At 37.2% G+C, this 18,600-nt stretch overlaps 1 protein-coding gene across 2 annotated transcripts in view; it reads left to right on the top strand.

The window, feature by feature from the left end:
• LOC587853 (methyl-CpG-binding domain protein 2) overlaps positions 1-11,391 on the top strand; it is a 42,549-nt gene extending 31,158 nt beyond the window's left edge. For both annotated transcript variants that reach the window (XM_011680269.2, XM_787563.5), the window contains one exon: positions 9,115-11,391. In XM_011680269.2, the coding sequence (XP_011678571.1) occupies positions 9,115-9,143 (29 nt within the window). In that variant the 3' untranslated portion in view covers positions 9,144-11,391. The remainder of the gene's footprint in view (positions 1-9,114) is intronic.
• Positions 11,392-18,600: the final 7,209 nt, after the last annotated feature.

Below are 18,600 nucleotides of genomic sequence, written 5' to 3'. Positions count from 1 at the left end.
TAATACTGCTGATGCTGTTGCTTCTATTGGTCAAAGTTTACTGTTAGCCTTCGTTTCTACAAAACAACCTCAGATTCAGAACATAACTTCTTTATCGTTTTCATTGTGTTACAGATAAGCGTTCTCTCTGTCTGCTAATACTACTGCTGCAATTCCTTCTGCTGTTGTTCTAAGTTTACTGCTATAGAAATGTTTGTTTATAAAGTCTAATGCAATTTTAGCCTTCGTTTCGCACAAACAACCTCGGAACATAACATCTTTATCATGTTCAATGTATTACATAAACTTTTCTCCCTAACCGCTATTACTTCTGCTGTTCCTTTTGTTGATGTTCCAAGTTGGCTACTAGTACAATATAAAACAAATTTTGTCTGCATCCTGATGCAATCTTGGCCTTCGTTTCTCACAAAACAACCTCAGAAATGAATTAAGCGAATAATACAGTAAACCACAATGCAGGTACCTTCATTAGTAAACAAAAGGGCCTTTTTTGGCTGTTGAAACACTAGTATTTTCCCTGTTTTCCCCCACTACTTTTCATTTGAACATCTGCACGGCCCACCAACTTTGAAACACTGGGTAATGTTCAAATCATATGTGCCCTTGTAAAAAATGATTAAAGTAAGGAGCATGGGGAGGGGGGGGGGGGATGAAAGACAAATGTTTTGAAGCCCGAAACTTGACTGATTGTTGGGCGGTTAGTTTATTATGACATTTATGAGTCTAACCTCAGAGCCAAGCAGCCAAGCCAATGCTTGCCATATTTCATAGCCGAAAGTTAATCTTCCATAACTTTGTGAGGTCGCGGCGGGTCACGGCCCATAAGGCCATGCCTCACTCACCGAGGCTCGTGATTGGTCGGTTTGGGGAGCTTTCACCTCACCCTTGGTTTATGATCAAATGGACCAGATCGACAAAGAGCTGTATTGTAATGTGGAATGTATTTTTGGTGTCAGGAAAGTTGAAGGATGTAGGTCATGTGACACCACCATGTTTCCAACCTTGAGGGCACCGAAAGAGGTTCAGAAACTTATTTCATACTTTTAAAGAAAATAGTCAGCTTTGGTGGCTGAAAAGTGATGAAGATTTGTAAATTTTGAATGATGGTCATTTTTTGTGTGAAAGTTGCTATTCTTATGGTTACTGAATTTGAAATAGTAGAGTTTGTCGTCCAGTGAGGCTACTTTGACTTGTGGTCACTTCCAAAACTCCCCATTTCCTACCTGTTTGGAGATTCAATTCTATTAATATTAATATAAATCTTTAATTATTAATAAGCTGGTCATACCACCCACATAGTGTGTATGCCTCAACTGAAAAAGAGAAGTGTTGACTGTTATTGGCAATTTAATATTTATGGAATTTCAAATTAAAAAAATATGGCACACATTTATATCCCAATTCAAGTACCTACAAGTGAAATTTGGGTATTCAATTCCATGCTTACCATCAACATATTAAAGGGAAATCCAACCTTGATAGCAAACTACTTTAGAGGGAAGCTGAAAAATCAGATAAGTAGATTATTAAAAGTTGAAATGAAATCAGATGAAAAACGAGAAAGTTGTTGATTTTGGAAATTGTCATCACTATAGTTATGGGCTCTTCAAATATATTTTGAGTTGTGCCCCAAGTAAAATAAGGCACATAGAAGAAAAACAGCAATTATTGATATTTTTGTACACAAAAAATGAGAGAGTTATCCATGACTACCTCACAATCCACTGACCAAACTGACAATTTGAGATTCAAAAGACTAGTTGATCTCATATTTCAAACATTCATAACTTTTTTAATATTGGTATGATATTTGTTCTTCAAGTTTTTGCCATTCTCTTTATATTATTTTTCTGTTTTTCGTACAAATGAACTTATTGCAAGGGTCGGATTTCCCTTCAAAGACTAACAATCCTTTCACTGTGATCGTTAACAAAGAAAAGTCTTTAAAGAATGTTAACATCTGTTTATTTGATATCAAAGTCACAGGCCTACATTTTGATTTCAAAACATACTTCATAAATATGTCACACTCTAATTCCCCAGCAGTTTAATATCACTTGAAGTCACCCACCCCCCCCCCCCCCCCCCCCACTGCCATCAGTAACCCAATTTAGCACGAAGCATGAACATTTCTCTGTCCGTAAAAGGGCATTTTGACAGTTTGCGGGCTAATTTTGCACCCTCTTTTAATCAAAATGAGAGAGTATTTTTAGAAGCGTAATAGCGCATGATGAATTGGTTGGGGTGTTTGTGTCTCTGGCTGTGTACTGTATGGTGATTAGTAAAGCCCTCTACCATGCTACGGAATAGTCTATGAAATTAGACAGTTTCACAAGGTGTCATGTAAATAATTTCTTTCATGGTAGTCCATGTTGAAGAAAGTTTATGTCGTCGTATAAAATAGTTTTTATTCTTTGATTTGTGGTATTGAAGAGAGGTATTGATCATCGAGATTGATATCACCTAGTGGTGCATATAGATAAGGAAGAAGACTAAACCAAATTTTGATCTAATCCTCTTTATCATTTTCTGAGATCTTGAAGGACGTAACTTTATAAATGTAAAATGCTTTTATGCAACATCCTTCTGGCTCTCAGCAGATGGCAAAGACACAACCAGCTTTTCCTAAAATTTGATCTTATTATTTCAACAGAGCTGCCAGCCATTCTGTTTTTCCCCAGAGAAACTCTGTTTTTTCCTCAAAATTACGGTAGTACCGGTCCGTTTTTTCTTCATAAAATATGTTTAATTTTTTTTTTTTAAATATTTTTTTTAACATACCGCACGTCAAACAACTGCCCTAAATTGTTATTTTGATCACAAATTCAATAGAAAACTATCGTTAAAACGTACGTGAGAAAAATATGCTCAAAAAGAATTAAACGCCGATAATACGAAAATAACAACAACAAAATACCTACTTGTTAATAAACTATAGGTCACAATATGGGAAAAAACAGAGGATTGGACATTTCTGCTTTTGAAGTTTGTGCGCGTGGTTGTAAGCTCGTCTTAAAAAATTCCTTTTTTTTGCCATCATGGTTCCTCTTTTTGGTCGTACAAGGTTGGCAGCTTTGGTTCAAGAACAAGTTTTTGTGTATACAACAAAGTAAAGATCCCACTCAAACAAGCACAACAGAATTCTTTATTCAATCGTCAAAATTTCAGGGAAGCAAAACAGTGCAGCCAAAGTTTGTCTAGCCCTGGATATTAAAATAAAGTGGGACAAACTTGATATCATCTAGATTTTCTACCCCCGACCTGACCCCAGCTCAATATTAGCATTATTGAACTGAAATTGAACAAGCTCAAAATATATTGCCTTATTTACCGGGGTATGAGACCAAGTTATGTGAGGTTAACAAAAATCATTGAACAAAATGAGAGACACCAATATTGGTAAGGACTTTATTAATGGGAGAAAGAGAAGGAGAAGACGAGAAGTGTACCTCTCTTTATTAGTGATAAGTGCATGGAAATCCAACTGATACTCTAAATTCCATGATGAATCATTTGAATAGTAAATCTGCTGTGTCCCTATAGGATAGTTTGCAGTTTGGGTCAAAGAGAGTGGAATATATTATTAAAGCCTTCTTAGCCAGCTGGAGCAAACCTTGTTTAAGATACAGATTTGTATTTTAGAGTGATGAGGAGATTGGAGGAAGGATGCATTTATTCATATTCCAATATTTTATGAGAGAAGCTGCCTTCTAGCAATTTTTAGAGTGAAAAAAGGTAGTTCAATTGTGCATAAGATAAAGCAGTAAGGTATAGATCAGATCTGTAACTCTTCCAATTTTATATCCGGATGTCAGTTGGCAATTGCGCTTAGATAAAAATGGCTGCTATGATCTATTGTTGAGGATTCATTAAATGGCAGTTTTTCATTATTATTAGTGTTTTTTTTTCTACTACACCATAGTCATCATGGTCCATTAAAAAAAAAGAGTACCTTCATGATGCCTAAATCCATTCCAATACATCCAGTATTGGAATGTGTAGTGGTGGTTATTTTACTTGACTGCTAAGAAAGCATAAATGCTTGTTTAGTAAGCAACCAGAGGACCGACGGCTTTAGGTCCTCTCCGAGGGACCTGGTAATGAGGATTAATGCCTTACCAAAGGGCACTAGCGCATCGCCGTGGTTTCGAACCCGGCTCGCCGGATTACAAGACCACTGCTCTACCAACTGAGCTATCGCGCCTCCTCTGGATTCTAGGGGTCTGCAAAGCAAGACTAAACATTAGCCAATACATTAATGAGGAGCCCCTCATGTGTGAAATAGAGATCGACAGCCCCATACAAGGCCTACCATCCATGGCTCCTACAAAATCAACATTTTATGAACATGTCCTATATTTCCCATCCATCCATACCTCATTTAGACCAGAGATAAATGATGCAAAACGCATATACAGAAACGTTGTTTAATGAATCATCGTAGAACGAAATGGGCGTTTACACTGTAAAACAACATTGTATTAAGGAATGTATCAAGAAACTGGTTTTTGACGAGGTTGGTTGACGTAGGTGGTCATTCATCAATGAGTTTACACTCAAAATAAGCCCCGCCCATTTATATGGTTTTCGTTACAATACAACGTTTAAACTAGAACAGTTCCCTGATTCTTTAGCAAGGGTTTGCTTGAAACTTATTAATCAGTTATTGTATAGCTATATGGTTGTATAGCTAAACAATAAAATTTGGGAATGTGAATGGGGGAGTCATCAGTGAGTACACATTCACAATATGCCTGACTCAATTAAATACGGTTTTCGTTACGATTCAATGTTCAGACTAGAATAGGACCCTGATTCTTTATCGAGGATTTGCTTGTTAATCAGTAATCGTGTAGCTACATGTATGTGGTTTTTGTATAGCTATCCTATGAAATTTGGTAATGTGAAGGGGGAGGGGGTTTAATGTTTTAGTGCACATTTCATTTCATTGGGGTAGTCGGGAGGGGGCACAGGAGGGTTAGAATGGGGGCATTAGGTTGTAGCTGATGCAATATACATGTAGCCTCTGATAAGTCACATGATTATTTATATACAGGGCCTTACTGGCACCTTTGGATTGATCTAAAAAGAGTTCAATGGGGTTATATTGTCCCTAAGTATTCTTAAAGAGGTTAGCAGGCCTCCTAATGCACAGCCATATTGTCTAACTTTTGCTTTTGGTCTTGCTTTTGCAAGCCTTTCTGAAATATCTAATTTTTAAAGTGATTTCCTTTGTTTCTCTTACAAAATAAGCAAAGAAAATAAGACATTTACAGAAGCTCTAATGTCATATCAGCTGTCCCAGATAAAGTTGTCATCTTAATCTCAATATGTAATTACATTCAAATTTCAAGGGCATCCAACATACAAGGAAGATAAGAAAACTTCAAGGAAACACTAACAGAAGGAAACAGTTTGCAAAGAAATTAATTCATAGGCCTACGTAATTTGCATATAGCGCAAAGCCTAGGTAAACAAAGATGGAAAAGTTTTCTTTTAACACATTAAGCAACACCTATTTAGTCAGAATCTTGCCAAATTTAGTGCACAATTATAACAGATTTTGGCACAAGTCGATCATTCTTACTTTCACTTGAAATTAATTAAAAATATCTTTATTTTTATTAATTATTAATCTATATTTTTCCATTTTAAGGTAATTGTTTCTAGATGTGTTTTGTTGTTCAAGAACTCAAGACTTATGAAGTGTGGAATTGACTGATACTACCCTTTAAAGATGCTAGCAAAGAACTGCTTCCCGGTGCCTTTAAGAAGAAGATGCCCTGCTTAGAAATGGAGAGCATACCGTTTCTGTCAGTTCAACTCCATCAAGCCGATCCATTTCCAAATCCCCAATAAATGAGTATGATTTTATTTTCATCAAGAGCCCCGCGCATAGCTCCGTGTTTACTTGATTCACTCCCTCCGTTCCTGGTCTTGAAAATATAAACCCTTCAACAAAGACTAAAGAGAGAGAGAGAGGGAGAGGGAGAGATAGAGAGAGAGAAAGAGAGAGAAAAACATGTGCTGTATGGCAGACCAAATCTATACCAGCTAATACTCCATTTGTTGCCGTGGCAACTGTCAAGTTCATTTCTTTCCCGTCGTTTGTTACATGGCCAATGAATGTGTAGGCGCAAGTTAAGATTTGTCCTGGTGTGCTGTAATTCTTGCGGCTTTTGATTTTGGTGAGTGCCATCCACTTTGGGGCTGTTATGAATTGGCATGCTTCCATCTGTATGCTGTCAGGTGTTCAGCTATCCGTGTGTCTGTCACATCATATGATGCCTGTCATTCTTTTCACTTTGATGGAAAATTGTGTTTAACCCTGACAGTGCTGGGTACAGCTATACCCGCAATGGAGTCAGTTATGTTTTGGGGTTGTGAGAAGAAGAGGGTTAAAGGTAAAGACCAGTATTGGAAACGCCCCAATTTCAAAAAATGAAATGGAAGCTCTCATTACCAATCATGTGAAAGAATATGTTTTGACTAATACATGATGATAAAAAATTTGCCGGGAAACCGCCTACTAATTCATATATTTGGTAAATTTGTTTCTCTCATGGTCTGTGAGAGATATAGGGTAGTCCCATATACATCTTCCTGTGTATAGTGCTTGTAACTTTACGAAGAATGGGCCAAATTTCTTATCATTTTGATGATTCCAGAACCTTGCAGATGCTAGATGATCAACCTTTTCTGATCTATTCCACAACGTTTCTTTCACAATGCAATCGCATGACCATAACTGGTCTTTACCTTTAACAATGTTGGTGTCCAAGGCTTATTTTGTACAAGCTATAGAATCGAGGAGAAATGTAAGAAAAATAAATTGCAAACATAGAACTGAGGCGAATATCGCTTTGAGGTCAGTTGCATGAACTAGTCCCTGGAATACTAATTCCATACTACTATTCCCTGTACTACTACCCTTTAAAGGGATCCGGTAACTTTGTCTCAGATTCTGAAACAAAATTCTGGATTTAGCTCATGATGCAATGATAATTATAAACCTTTAGGTCAGTCAGGAACCCCATGACTTTTACAAGCCGATCACCTGTCTGATTATCAAGATATTTATGATTGGAATTATAAATTTTGAAAACCGTTCGCCTGACGGGGAAAACGAGTATGGTAAAACCGGTCACTCAAAGATTTTTACTTTTTTCAGGCACTTCTTGATCATTTTGAAGCGCAATTTTTGTAGGGCTTCAATATTTCACCATATCACAGACACTGATAACACGTAGGGTCGTGTATCTCAGATTTAACATTGTTAAACGATCCCTTTAAGAGAGGGTATTCTACTGAAACTACTTCAGATTTATGTGAGTCGACAGCCATGTCCAACAATGCATCACCAACTGCACAACGAGCATGTGATGATGCTGGGGTACAGGAACTGGAAATCCCTCTATGTACGCCTTCACTGAAAGATGGGGTGATGGCTCAGTGGTAGAGCAGTGGTCTCGTCAACCGGGAGGTCCTGGGTTCGAAACCAAGTCGATGCACGCGTACCCTTTGATAGGATAGATTTAACAAGGAGTTGTAGTCTACTGGGTAGATGTCCAGGTATAGTCTGCAAGCACAGACTTTAATTTGACACTTTACCACAATTCCAAAGCCTTGAGAGGAGCCCAGATATAGTATGTCAGTCTCTGGCTTTAAGTGGCTTAAGTATGTAGACGAGAGCCTATAGTAGTCTCATAGTGCAGACAATGTTACACACAACAACTGACAAATGATCTGTGCCTTAGTCCAGAAACATGACCTTTTAATTGATCAATATGTAATTCAAGTTTTCAAGTTTTTATTTGTTCCACATTTTACAAAAAATATAGACATACGTATAAAATAAAAAATTATACAATACAATTGTAGTGTAAATGGGCACGTCTCAATTCATATAATAGATTAAGTACTGTAAGTAGAATATGAGGATTCTATTAAAAAGCAGTGCTTGTATATTAATTGAAGGCTTTTGAAGGCTTTTTTTCTGACCCCCCCCCCCCTTTAATGCCCTAAACCCACAACAATGCGGTCTTTCTTTCATCTGGTCACAAAAATATTATCCAAAAAGCTTTGCATACCCTTGCTATAGTAACTTCTTGGCATACCACATACCAGGAATTTTTCATGCTGTATATGGCAAATGTAAACAGACTGACTCATACCCCAACATAGCTGATGTTATGTTTGTTTATTAAACTCATTAAAAGTTCATGAGCAAGGTAGGATGCATGTTGAAAGATGGAAGCTTTGTGTATGATGAGCTTGGCATGAAATTCCATTCCTCCCAGCTTTCCCCTTGGACCCATCTTTAAGGCCTGTTCACATTAGCCATGCGTATCCCTACTTGGCGTTCATTTAGTACGCATTGGTACTAATGTTGTTTACAGTGTCATGTGGGAACGATACCCCTTTGTATATCCCATTGAAATCATGTTCAGATTACGTAATGTGTCATTGTAATGTTCACACTTTTCAGTAGGTAATGGTCAAGGCTATTGATATTGCCTTAAGTTGATTTTGCGAAAGTAGTCCAGAGGGGTGTGTCACAAAGATCCTAAGTCGAACTTAACTCTAAGTTGGACTTAATAAACATTATGGAGAGCCATTTGTAGCCTTAAAATAAAGTATACTTAAAAGCAAAAATTCAAGTATTTCAAACTTTTCATAAATTCCACATCAAGAACATGAAATCTCCTTGATAATAGAAAATATGAATGATTTGAATCAACATTTTATGCCTTTTAAAATAACTTTTGATCCATATTTTCTAAGATGCTAACAGCTTTCCATAATTGTTAAGTCCAATTTAGAGATAAGTTCAACTTAGGATCGTTGTGAAACACCCCCCTGGCCCTGATCTTGTTATTCCCACCCCTGTCTTATGTGTTTTGAGTATAACAGTTACAAAAACATATGAAGCACTGCCAGGTTCACCTTTTACAACTATGTTGGAAACATTGATATCTTCTATTCATCTTGCAATTAAATTTGCTTTTCAATCTTGCACGCTAACAGATCACTTTTCTCCTTGTCTCGATTTGATTGAAATCCACTTTGATCATTCAACAAAGTCTCTCTCTCTCCCTCTCAATCCACTTCCAGATGAATTAGACTTTGCTGAAGAAGATTGAATCAGATGACCCCGTCATCATCCCCATCATCCCTTGCTCGCTCCTCCCTTCTTCTCCCGCTGGCTGGAGAGGCAGACCAGATAGCGGTGATGCTGCCTCCTCGGCGGCAGCGGCCCAGCATCCTCGTAACCATGGAGACCCCGCATCACCCGCCAGCCAATCCGTCAGCATCTGGGTGGCAAGGGCAGAGAAATCAAAGCCTCCCACAATGCAATTTGGTTCTGTCGTCTCCTCGGCGATGATGAGAGAATGGTATGTAGCATCATCTCTGCTCCTACCAATATCATCTTGATGTCATCATCATCCTCATCCTGTTTCTCTTGAGTTCAGAGATGCATGCAACCAATATTTCATCATGCCATCGTTGGCTCTCTAGCCCTACCAAACAGTCCAAACAATATTTTTGTATTGCTGTAATAAATTGTACATATAATGTTTCAGATGGATCATTCAGAGAGTCGAGGTAGAAATGTGAACTTTTTGTTGTACTCTGTATATTTAGTGTTATAGCTAAAAATTGACAGAATGATATGTGAAAGTTTCCTTTGTTAACTGTAATTAAAATTGTTTAAATTTGGCGAACGCAAGCATACGGCATATAAGCCGGGATACAGTATTCAGTATGCACTTATATTTTATACATGTACAAAACCGCAACTGGTTACAATACAAAGTCTAAATTCGGACTTACTTACTTACAAGTTGATAAGAATACCTGTTAATTTACATTTGAAATTCACTTATATGCAAGTGAACAAGGTCTTATATGTTAGCAGGTGTTTTTAATCCCTTTTGTTTATGTAGTTTTCCATTTTCCAAAAATAACTCTTTCATCCCAGCCTCATGAAAACTAACAAGGTTTTGTGTTGAGTTCTTGTTATTTATTGCTTTGAGTTTCTGCTCAGTTTTCTCAAGTTCATTGTTCTCAGTTAATCACAGAAGGATGTTCATCAAATGTTCTTCTTTGCATTTAAATAAGTTCCTAACTGTTGAATCCTGATTTTTCAAATGTTGAATTTGTTTCATCTGTTTATTTATCGTAGGTTTTCATAAACTGTAAAAGTGTCTCTATGAGACCGAGCTTAAGCACATTAACACTTATTTTATTGTGTAATGCAGTGCTTATAGTATATTATGGACATAAATAACTGGACTTAAAGTATACAATGTGCTTATTTTCAGCAGATTAACTCAAGATATTAGCTGTATTCACCACTTTAACGTCAGGTAGTGGATCATGTGTTGAGGTTGGGCTAATAATGTTTCCTTTTTATATTTTTGTTATCTTGAAATATTTTCTAAATTCAAATGGAATTCACTACAATCTATACCAAAATAGACATGAAGGCCATGCATATGATATGATTTGATACAATGTGACCGTACCTGACAATGCTAAGATCATCACTGCTATGTAAGGCATGCATACTTTAGTTTTTTTTCCACCAAGAAAATGTGTAAGCTTGGTTATTTGAAATTGTGGAATGTTAATTTTGATGCTTTAAGCTACTTACTACAAGAGTCCATAGCACGATACATTTTTATAACTTTGGGCTGAAATAACATTTTTTCAGGATTGAAGATAAAGTTGAGCCCTGGTCATGTGATCTTGCATTGTAAAAGTGATTGGAGAGGTTTTATCATGTAGCAGATAAGTATTGGTGGATACTACAAGGTTTTGGAATCAAACATAATGATAAGAAATTGGCCCAGTCTTGCCAAAAGTCACGTGCACTGTAGACAGCAATGTGTAAGTGGGACTACCGTAAACAAACTTGTGACATGAAAGTGTGGTCCACAAGCCTTGACTGTTACTTGTGGTGCCAAACGTCATCGCAAGGTGAAGGTGAGGAAATTTAAAGAGCCGTCCTTTTTCAGGGGACATTTTTTTCTATCATTCTCTCACATGTTTACAAAAAAAGAATGGAAAGGCTCACCTGTCCCAGAACTCAACTTTCTCTTTAAACCGATCATAAGATTGATAATAAAACTGATCATAAGATTAATAATTAAAACATTCATACTGCTGGCGCTGTTGAACGAGTCGTTCTGTGATTTCAGGATGAAATAACACATACAGTAGGATTGTTGTAAAGAAATTTCATGAAAACAAGACATCTGCAGAAAATTATCATAAAGAGTTCATATGACATGGCTGTAATTTTGTTGATGTAAATGTAAGTTAATAATTTAAATCTGTAAATCTATGTTTGCAAATAAAAAGTGCATGAAACAGAAACATTGTAAAGACACAGAGTTGGTCCTTTTTTGTTTTTCATACTTATTGAGCTAAGATAGATAAAACTTAACGAGAAAGAAAGTACCCTAAGTGAACTTTTTTTTATAAATCAGAGAACCATATGCAAAATCAATTCTCGATATTTTAATGAAATAGTTTGCAAGAATTAGAAGATGTTGTTGAGGAAACACGTTGGGGTGTTGTGATTATCATGGCAAAATGCACAAATAGTGGGTAAAGTTGAATATTCTAATGCATTCCTGTCAAAGCGACACAACTTTAAACTCCTAGAACACTATTTCTAGTCAGGTCATTGAAGCTGTATCTGTAATTAAAGGATAAAATAATTGTTTGTTTCTCTGTAACCTTATACTAAAGTCACACCAACAAGCCCGACATCACACCAATGCCAGAACGACTAAAGATTGAACAAAATAATTTGACCTTATCCCTAAAGGCCAATAATTGGTCAGTTTGAAGTCAGTGAAGAGTTGGTTTAGTGGAGTGACCAAGGTTTTACATCTCTTTACAAGGAATCTTGAAGTATTATTCTCTCCCAAAATCCGAGTTGTACCTTTATGTTATCCATTGTGGGTTGTTCAATCGCAAAAGAAACCTAATAACACCCCTGTCCTATTCCCCTCCCCTCCTTGTCCCACCCACCATCTAAGCTGAAGGCATCCACACGCATGGTTTAGCTCCGCGTTCAGACTTCCTGAAATCAACATTTCGCTATACAATAATCCTTTTGCAAAATGATGAGTAAGTAGTTGTTTCTTGTCTGAACGTCCTATACAGAAACGCTGTGTAATGAAATGTAACAAAACCCATGTGTGAGCATCATTTTGAACAAGAACTTGATACTGCATTGGGGTCCTGTGTTAGTCCAAAAATCATATTCTAGGAAAATTGTATGGTGAGGGCTTATCGTGAGCTCGCACTGACAAATAATCAATGTCAATTGATCTCTTCAAAACTTGTTTAGACGTATAACTTTTTAATTCAATGTTGTCATCTAGGCTGTTCACCCCTGATAGTATACTATGATGCTCTATACAACGTTTCTTTAAACGTTTCTTTATACAACGTTTCTTTATACAACGTTTTTTTAGACGACGTTTCTTTATACAACGTTTCTTTATACAATTTTCATTATACAATTTTCATGTATATTTCCTCTAGTCCGAATGGTCTATTAGATCCGCAGATGGGAAATCCACCGTAGGCTTCCCACAATATCCCTTGCACATGTGCGGCTAAATGGGACAGATGCTAAAAGATAGCCAGACCGATGCTGAACCCAGCCGAAGATTGACTCAAAACGTGTCAGAATTCAAAGCAGTCCGTCTGCCACAGATCTATGTTTCTCCGATCGGTATTTTAAGCTTTACAGAAAATCCCCAGCTGTGAATGTTTTAAAGGTACTGCTGTAAAACAAAAACGTTGCATGGTTGAAATTGGGTCTTGCTAGAGGAAAAGATTCATGAAAGTTTATTATTGCAAAAATGTTTTCATACAACCCCTGTATGAAACAAAATATTCCATCATCAATACCTAAGAAAATGAAAATGGAAATTACTTACACAAAGGATTTCATCATCCTACCAGGTTCCCCATTTCTCTCCTGGGTTTGGAGTGGTAAATGAAGGTTAGTGCCTTTCCAAAAGACATTAGTGCCTTGTCTGGGATTGTACCCACAGCCTTTGCATTTCAAGTCAAGTGCTAAACCTTTCGACTATGACAGCTCTAAATCTATTGTTCCTAACTATTGATACTGCCATAGCTTGAGGAGGAATTTCAAAAAAGTTATTCTTTTAGACTTTCACAACTATAATCTTGCTTCCATCAACTTTATGGACTTATTTTTCACCACAGGTATCAAGATATTAAATAGTACTCTTGATCTGGGTATGGTCTTTGCATCTCTGGGGGTGTTTCACAAAGAGCCTAAGTTGAAGTTATCTCTAAGTTGGACTTAACAATTATGGAAAGCTGTTTATAGCATGTTTGAAAATATTTCATAAAAGTTATTTTAAAAGGCACAAAATGTTGATTCAAATCATTCATATTTTCTATTATCAAGGAGATTTCATGTTCTTGATGTGGAATTTATGAAAAGTCTAAAATACTTGAATTTTTGCTTTTGAATATATGTTATTTTAAGGCTGCAAATGGCTCTCCGTGATTTTAAAGTCCAACTAAGAGTTACGTTCGACTTAGGATCTTTATGAAACACCCCTGGTCTCTCCATTCGACTACAAACTCCTCCACCACATACCATCCCTTGAAAGTCAGTTTCATTCTAGAGTTTGTGGTAATAACACTGACTTCAGAGTTCAATCCAACAAGAATGTTTTGTTTTCATCTCCATGCACCATCGTTATTTCACCTCCACTTTCTCTTTGCATCTACACACGCAACTGCGGAAAGCAGAGATCCCAAAGCATATCCAGCAAATGCAGAAGTCGTTATCTATTATTAGATCAATTACATCATTTGTCAGTTGGCATTCCTTGATTTGTGTTTTGGGGAGCAAGGGTTGGGTTCACACGACACTCTGTGAAACTTAAAGTGTACCAATCACCTGAAAAAATAACTTGTGAAACCGAAGCATATGAGGACAACTTTGGTCTATTTCAGAACGCTGACCATGTATATATAACTAATGTTAACCATGTCCATTCATTTACGTGCAGTTGTCCAAAAGAAGACTTAGATGGCATTAAACAGTATTTGCCAAGCAACACTCTCTTTAACTTTACTGTTTTGCGAGTCTGTGGTTACGACGAATGTTAATCCGGCTTGTAGTTAAAAACTTAAATCCTTTGCAATGTTCATGGATAATTGTTTAAATCCTAGAGACTCTCCCGTATGAACATAGCTAATGTAAATGGCATTCCTCCGTCTATAAACCTCAGTCTCTGGTACAGACAGTAGGGATGACGTCAATAAGATCAGCTCCCGCGGGATTGGTGTCATCATCAAGTCAAGGTCATTCATTGTGTCTGGCTGGCAATTGTGTCCTCCACACATAGGAGAGAAGTAAGAGTGGATGAAAATCAAATTGTACTCTATTAGTTTGGTAAAATTTATTTATATGTTATATTGATTTAAAATGTATGAGATATAACAAAACAAATGTAATACACTAATGAAATACAACAAAAAGAGAAAAAAGGACATCCCTTCCCCTGCCCCTCCCCCCCCCCCCCCAGAAAAAAAATTAAATGGGTGCTTGGAAATCAATTTACATAAATCCTTCAAAATAGGAGAATATAAAAGGTGAAGATCAGTGCTAGGTTAGATTTCAAACTTACACTTCCTGAAATTAAATGTTCCTTTACCTTTCTTTGGGGCAATTTTATATCTATAATAATAATACGCTAAGGCTCCGCGGGGGGCGCGACGTCTCGGCGAGCCTTTGTATTCTATTGTTTTTTAATGAGATCGCCGACCGAAGTTGGTGCGGCTATCTCCTCCTGAACCCTCCCCTCGGGGTACCCGTGCCCTGTGCCATCGTCCGCGGGAGAGTCTACTCTGTGGAATTGGCTATACTCCGCCCTAGGTCCTCCTCCGTGTCGACGTCCAGGGCGAAAACAGACGCGATATGCATAATGCAGGATATGCGTGACGACAGAGATACCTCATGGATATTCAACATGACATCCGTAGACACACGACCGATGACTGTCCACTCACATTAAGTTGCGTATTAAATGCACGACGCACAGGGTCGGGCTTACCCGAGTAAAGCATCTTTCTATAGGATATCCATTGTATAGTAGCTGCACGAGCCACAGAGATACACACGAAGCTTCCCGTCAACGTCCAAACTTAGGGACCTATTTTCCATCATTATTGCCGCGATTTTTATATAGGTGTCGTGAATGGAGGTATGAAATGAAAGCTTATTTTGTGATTATTACGGCCATGCTACTAAATTTTGATTATCATTTTCTAAAGGAAAGTTTTCACAAGAAAACCATTGGACTGACAATTCAGTCGCAAGCTGCCTTCAGTCAGTGCAGTGCTGCTGTGCAGTGTGTGTGAGCTGCAATTTAACTCCAGCAAGCTCCAACACCGGCTCCGCGCACCGCAGGCGTCCGAGGCCTGCGGCGCCGGTGTTCGAGCTTTCTGGAGTTACACTGTGTGTGTGTGTGTGTGTGAGTTCAGCTGAGCTGAGCTCGAGTCGAATAGATTTGACACTTTGAAATTGTTATCTGTTGGTTTGCATCATTATTGCCGCGATTTCAATATAGTTTCGTGAATAGATTTACGAAACCTGATCTTAGAATTAGTAAAAGTATTACTAATGTTTACGTTTTTAAACGACTGTCTGATTTTCTTGTGAAAATTTTACTTTGAAAAATGATTATCGAAATTCATGGTCAGAAATAATCACAATCTAGGGTCTATTATGTTACAGTTCTTGCATCAAATCAATGCATGAAAACTTAGTTATTGAACTAGAAAAATGTTTTTTTTTTAAATAGGCAATTATGAAGTATAGGAAGCCTGAAACCTGTCCTGAGCCTACTAAACAAATCTCAACAAAGTGTAGGCCTATCCTTTTATGAATTAATGAAAAAGTAGCCCCAGAAAAAAGAGCCCCCGAAAGTTGGAAAAAGTAGTCCCCGAAAATTTCCCAAAAATTTGAAATGGAGCCCCCGAAATGAAAAACTTAATTTTTTGCCTGCGCCCCCCTCTAGAATCCCTCGGATTTCCGCGGGTCCTGAGTTGAGTGTATATATAATATAGGCGTGGGGTCCACGGGTTTCAAGGGGCCATAAACCCCCAAAAACTCGGGGGTTACGTTCTTCAAAGTTGGGGGGGGGGGGGTGGGAGATCGAGATCAGATCGCAGCGAGTTGAGTGTATATATAATATAGGCGTGGGGTCCACGGGTTTCAAGGGTCCATAAACCCCCGAAAGCTCGGGGGTTTAGGTGTTTAATTAGGGTCAGATGAGCATATTTTTAATACTTTATTTGTGACACTTGCGGGTCACTAATTGGCGTGGGGTCAATACGTAGAGTTGCGTAGTGTTGCGTACAAACTACGCTGGCCTACGTTATTATATGCTGAGGAACGAAAAGGGGTACGCAAGATGAAAGAAAACAATTCAACATGTTTAATTTTTTTTGCGTACTTTCGGCGTAGAAACTTGACGCAGAAAGCAGCCTTTTTACGCAACACTACGCTACATGCCTACGCAACAGTACGCTACCCTACGCCAGATCGACAAAGCAGTAAAAGCTTTCCACACAGTAAGCAACCATAAGCAAACCTGTACGCCAGCCTACGCATAACCTACGCAGGGACTATTTTCCCATTAATACGCAGCCTAATTTCTGCGTAGTCGGTACGCCACACTACGGAACTCTACGCAGTTCCAGTGGCTTAAAGAATAATTACCGGTACAGTTGGATCGTTTTTTAATTTTTATATAAGGCCAAATTAAAAAAAAAAATTTTTTAGCATCCTGTTTTTTCGAAAAATGGGAAGGAGGAGGCCCCTTTTTTTTTCTTTCAAAATGGCCGCTCCGTACATTTTCCCTGACATTCGGGCTATTTTTCAAGATGGCGGCCGACAATTTTTTTTTTTCTTATTTAAAATCAGAAATACATTTTAGCAGTGCTTTTCATGTTTTTTTTCTTTCAAAAAAAAAATTAATTAATTAAAAAAAAAAAAAAAAAAAAAAAAAAAAAAAAAAAAAATAGGAGGCGGCCCCCCAAAAAGGAAGCAGGCGGGGACGCTGTTTTTTTTTCTTTCAAAAAAAAAAAAATAGGAGGCGGCCCCCGAAAAGGAAGCGGGCGGGGACGCTAAACATGTATATTTTTTTAATGGCCTGAATGGCAAATAAAGTTCTTGGTGGTTTTAATTTAGACAGTCTCTATATATCTATTTACACCCCCCCCCCCCCCGCCCACCTCTAGAATCCCGCGGATTTCCGCGGGTCCTGCTAGTTCTATTATATTTCTACAACTATTTTGAGTCTTGAAAAATTGTTTCAAACCTATTTAAGAGGGATGTTTACATTGTAATTTGCACACATAAATATAGTATTTTAGACCTAAAAAATATAAATGACAAAAACATACCCTATTGGACACCACAGAAATTTTCAAATAAAGTATTAAAAGTTTAGTTGAGTCATTGTGTCAGTAATTATTGATTTGTTACCTTAAAGGCATTGTTTAACAATGTTAAATCTGAGATGCATGGCCCATACTCATTTTCCCCATTAGACTGTAGTTTTATAAAAACCTTTAGGAAAACGAAAAATGAAATTTTGATTTCCAATCATAAATATCTTAATAATCAGGCAGGCGATCGGCTTGTAACAGTCATGGGATTCCTGACTGACCTAAAGGTTTATAATTATCATTGCAACATGAGCTAAATCCAGGATTTTGTTTCAGAATCTGAGGCAATGTTTATTACAGAGTCACTTTAAAAACAATTTTTTTTAGGAACATACACCTATTTGGTGGGCATTTGAATTTGATGCACTGCTACCTTTCCTGTAAATTTATCTTTATAATCCCGAAAAGCTCAGAAGATTAGTTCTATAGGTCTGTCAGGTTTTATGGAAATAATGACCGGAAACTTAGCTGACACACAAATACTTGTCCTCTAAACATATCAATTATATCAGAAAATCTTTTGAAGGTAAGGTCTGGCCGCAGGGCTAGATTTTGTGAAATAATGATCAAAAACTGAGGCAATCGAATATAGTAAAGAGTTTTTTGTTGCTGCCTGTAAATATGATTATTTTAGATGAATCTTGTTGCACCAATGGCCAATTTGAAAGAAAAAAATACAATAAATATATAGCTAAGTTGTCCCCTCGTAAATACATGAACTACTAGTAAATTAATTTCAAACCAATTTTGTTTTCATAGGAAATGACAATAAATAACACAAATACAAAAATATGTGCACACAATGCAGCAGATTGAATTCAATCTTCATATCTGGTGCCGTTATTGGTTATAATTTTTTAAAGAAGAGATATTTTCTTGGTCCGACCTGTATTGTTTCCTCTCAAAAGTCTTAAATTAAAAAATAGCAAGTCTATCCTAACCTTTACAAGAGTAATAAGATTTGAAACCTGTTTCTCTCTTGAAAAGCATAATAATATCATGACACTTTAAACCATGCTCAAAAAGATTAAAAGCTTCATGGAGGAAATTTATGCGTAAAATTTGTTTTACGTG

The sequence above is a fragment of the Strongylocentrotus purpuratus genome, unplaced genomic scaffold, assembly GCF_000002235.5.
Source record: "Strongylocentrotus purpuratus isolate Spur 01 unplaced genomic scaffold, Spur_5.0 spur5_scaffold_9, whole genome shotgun sequence".
Lineage (NCBI taxonomy): Eukaryota > Metazoa > Echinodermata > Echinoidea > Camarodonta > Strongylocentrotidae > Strongylocentrotus > Strongylocentrotus purpuratus.
The sequence above is the reverse complement of the archived record's forward strand: the minus strand, read 5'-3'. Positions and strand labels throughout refer to the sequence as shown.